Source organism: Fulmarus glacialis, unplaced genomic scaffold (assembly GCF_000690835.1).
Source record: "Fulmarus glacialis isolate BGI_N327 unplaced genomic scaffold, ASM69083v1 scaffold18389, whole genome shotgun sequence".
Classification (NCBI taxonomy): Eukaryota; Metazoa; Chordata; class Aves; order Procellariiformes; family Procellariidae; genus Fulmarus; species Fulmarus glacialis.
In genome coordinates, this window is record NW_009231613.1 from 295 (window position 1) to 4382 (window position 4088).

At 60.1% G+C, this 4088-nt stretch overlaps 1 protein-coding gene across 1 annotated transcript; it reads left to right on the top strand.

Moving 5' to 3' along the window:
* Positions 1–10: 10 nt before the first annotated feature.
* LOC104081781 (ammonium transporter Rh type B-like) lies at positions 11–4011 on the top strand (the record flags this gene model as incomplete). Its single annotated transcript, XM_009584646.1, is given in 9 exon segments — positions 11–191; positions 1567–1753; positions 2130–2280; positions 2416–2563; positions 2864–3030; positions 3243–3380; positions 3559–3692; positions 3883–3931; positions 3933–4011. Coding segments are annotated over 9 exon segments (1234 nt in total), but the record flags the coding sequence as incomplete, so codon positions are not given.
* Positions 4012–4088: the final 77 nt, after the last annotated feature.

Genomic DNA, 4088 nt, shown 5'->3' on the forward strand with positions numbered 1-4088 from the left:
ACCCCGCAACATGCCTGAGCACACCACTGCCTCAAGGCTCCAGCTCTCCGGGTTGTGCTTCCTCCTCCAAATCCTCACCATCATCCTCTTCGCCGTCTTTGTCCGGTACAGCCCAGAGAGCAGCCCCAGCCTCTGCTCCCAGCAGCTGAACTGCAGCTTAAGAAACAAGGACTCGGGTTTTCAGCACCCCCGTGAGTACCCCGCCCTGGGTGGGTGCAGATGGCGGCTCTACCTGGTCCCCAGGCGCTGCTGAGGGGGTGGCATGGGATGTCACTGTGCTTGGTCCAGGCTGCAGACCTGTCACACCATCCAGCTGTGGATCGGACTCCAGAGTAAAACAGAGGAGGGGGAACATCAAGCTGCAGGGTTGGGGTACCGGTGCATCCCACCGAGGAGGGGTCGGTGGGTGGAAAGCAGATGTGCTGCAAGGATTTCCCACATGCTTGGGCAAAGCTAGGCCCAAACCAGGGATATTTGGGTCTAGGACATGTGTTTCAGCAGCTGGAGTGCAGAGGGGATCACTCGGTGCAGTGATAATCCTGGGATTGTCCTCCCATCCCCGGGGGGAAGCACGGCAGCGGCTCCTGGCACTTTGGGGTCTGCAAAGGTTCCCACCGACCTGCTGGGTTTTGCAATGCTGAGATTCGGCTCCCTCGGTGCTGCCGCAGCGTCCAATGCAGGGTTGGGGGTCCGCCCCGCCGGGAGCATCCTCCTGCACGCCGGGCATCGCTGCGAAACTCATCCTGCGCTGGAGGCTGAGGGACTGACCCCGGCTTTTCTGAGGCAAGGGCAAGGCAGGCGATTGGAAAAGAGCCTCCAGAGCGCCCTGGCCGAGGGAGGGGAGCTGAGCCGAGCCGAGCAACCTGGCAGCGAGCAGGCAGCAGGCAGGTTCTCCCGGTTTTGCCTGCCCACGTAACCCCACCCAGCGCAGGCAGTGACTCACGGCTCTGGCGCACCGGGAAGGACGGGACACAGCTCTCAGCATGGCTGAGGGGTGCAAAGGGCATTTAGCCCAAGCGAGAATCAGGTCCACGCTCCTCTGGTTTGTCATCAAACAGTACCAGACTGGTCCCATTTTTCTGTTCACCCTTCTGGTCCTCTTGTCCCGGGAAGCGGGACGTGATGTTTTCAGGGGCAGCAGAGAGGTGCCGGGGGGGTGGCTGACATCTCAGATCCACCTTCGCGCTGGTGTAATGGGTGTAGATGGCTCTCGGCCACCCCAAGAGGTTTCTGGGCTGCAGGGTGAACCACGTGCAGGTACTGAGGTATCTGCACAGGGTGGTTGCAAACGGGGTGGCCAGGAGCCGCTGCAAAGGGTGACGGGGGTGGCTTTACCTGCACAAGCAACAACCACTCATGCTCTCTGCTGGAGATCTCCAAGGGAGATCCAAGGCCAGATCCACCACCATTCCAGAGACACGTAGCTGATTTATATCAGCTGAAGCCTTCAGGTCCCCAAAGCCTGTTAGAGCAGGAAATGAGACCCCTCGAGGGGACCAGCAGGCAGGAGGGTGGCTGCCCGCCCTCGATGCCTCCGGACCCATCCTTCTGCCTCTCCTCTGCCAGGTTTCCGGGATGTCCACCTCCAAGCTCTCCTTGGCTTCGGGCTCCTGGTGGCCTTCCTCGGCCGCTATGGGCCAGGAAGCATGGCCATCAGCATCCTCATCGTGGCCTTTGCCATCCAGTGGGCCGTACTGATCCAGGGTTTTTTATACTTCTTCCTGAATGGCAAAATTTACGTGGGAGCTCAGAGGTAAGGCAGGAGGGAGCTGCTGCTGCCCAGCCGTGATCCTCCCGGGTCCAGCCCTGGCACACTGGCTCCCTCCTCCGTAAAACTCACAGCTCTGCTTTGGAGGAGGATTATGAGGACAAGTAGGACCAGGCTTCTGGGTTATTTGAGTACCACACTAGTAAGGGCCACGTAAGTACTGCCAACGTTAGAGCCAGGCATTTAGGGGGGCACACTGGCCCCTGCCTGCCTCAAGCCCAGCTGTCCCTTTGTCACCAACACCGCAAGGCTCGGGCTGCCGGTCCAGGGACGCAGGGTCGCAGGATCCGGGCTGCAGGCTCAGCTCCCGTCTCCCCCAACCCTGCTCTCTCCAGCCCCATGCCTTCCCTCTCCTTCCCAGCATGGTCAGTGCCGACTTCTGCACCGCAGCCATTCTGATCTCCACTGGAGCTGTTTTGGGCAGGGTAAACCCTGTCCAGATGCTGCTGCTGACCCTGCTGGGAGTCACCCTCTTCACTCTCAACGAATACATCCTGCTCAGTCTCATGGGGGTGAGTCACCGATGGGGGGGCCCACCAGAAAGGGGGTGACCATGGGTTTAGGCTCCTCACATCAAGATCTGCCTTGTCTGTAGAGACAAATCCCATATCCCTCCTTCCTGCACGGTGTTTTTCTGTACTCACCAGATAAGCGACAGTGGGGGCTCCTTGACCGTCCACACCTTCGGTGCTTATTTCGGCTTGATAGTTTCACGGATCTTGCACCAGCCCCATACGGACCAGAGGAAAGAGCAGCGGGACACAGGGCACCACCCAGATTTCTTTGCTGTGGTTGGTAAGGAGCTCGAATCCTACAACACCGGAGTCATAGACATGGTGGTGGAAGGACCATCACCAACATTAGGACAGTGTGGCTGTGTCTCTGACCAGCAGTCTCTTGCAAACCATCAAGGACAGAGGTCTTCCACCTCCCTGGGGACCTGTCCTGCGGCTGCACCACCCTCTTCTTGTGTCCAACCCGAACCTCCCACCCTGCAAGCTGTGTCCACTTGCCTCTCTTGGCACTGGCAAGAAGTTTCTTTCCCACAAGGGATCAACCCCAACATCAAAACCTGCCTGTTCCCCTTCCCCGCAGGAACCATCTACCTGTGGATCTTCTGGCCCAGCTTCAGCTCAGCCACCACAGTCCGTGACAACACCGAGCCCTGGGCAGTGCTCAACACCTACTTCTCGCTGGCAGCGAGCACCCTGGCCACCTTTGTCCTCTTGCCTGTCCTCCAGGAGAAGGGCATGCTGCAGATGGTAGGTCCTCTCCTGGGACAAACCCAAGCCTCATGCACCACCCATGTCCCGTCCTACAGGGACAGCAAACGTGAACACACCCAGGGCAAAAGGGGATGCCCATTAGGTTTTCTTAGGTTTGTTAAGACCCGGGTTGATCCCTGAGGAAGCCCAAATCCCCCCAGCCCCATGCTGATGGTGCCAATTCCCTCGACCATGTCCTGCTCCATCAGGTTCAGATCCAGGATGCCACCTTGGCCAGCGCAGCCGTGATGGGCATGGCTGGGGAGATGCTGGTCACCCCCTTTGGGGCTCTCATCACGGCGTTTCTGGCCGGCCTGATCCCCCCACTTGGCTTCAGATTCCTCACGGTGAGTCACCTCAGCACAGCCAAGGACACCAGTCCCAGGTCAGGGGACCACCGCGCTTTGGGGGAGGCTGCATTGCCAACCTGCAGCTCCCAAACCTGCAAACACCGAGCTGCAACGCAGCCTCCCTGGGCAAGCATCCCCCGTCCAAACCCCGGCTCTTCCTTAACGCTCTCCCCAGCCCATCCTGTGCTCCAGGCTGAAAACCCAGGACACGTGCGGGGTTCACAATGTCCACGGGCTGCCGGGGATCCTGGGTGCCTTGCTGGGGACGCTGCTGACGGCACTGACCACTGCAGATGCTTACGGTGGCAGGTGAGAAGAGCCAGAATCAGAGGTGCCTGCCATTGACTTCATGCACCAAGCTGGGGCTCGGAGGTGCTCCGCACACCGTCTGCTACAGCACCCCCTTATAGCCCATCACCCAGAGCCATGAGCTGAGCCCCCTGTTTCCCTGCCTGGGAGAACAAGCTCCCCAAAAACCCATCCCCCCTCTGGCTTACAGGCTGGAGCTCGTGTTCCCGCTGGTGGCCCGGGGCAGCCGGACGGCCACCGACCAGGGACCAGGCGCTCAGCCAGCTCTGCGCCCTGCCCGTCACCCTGCTGCTCGCCACGCTCGGCGGCAGCCTCACGGGTGAGTTTTGCCTCCGGTGGGATGGGACGGAGGGTGAGAGGAGCAGGGGAAATGATGGATTTTAGGGAAAAGCCAGG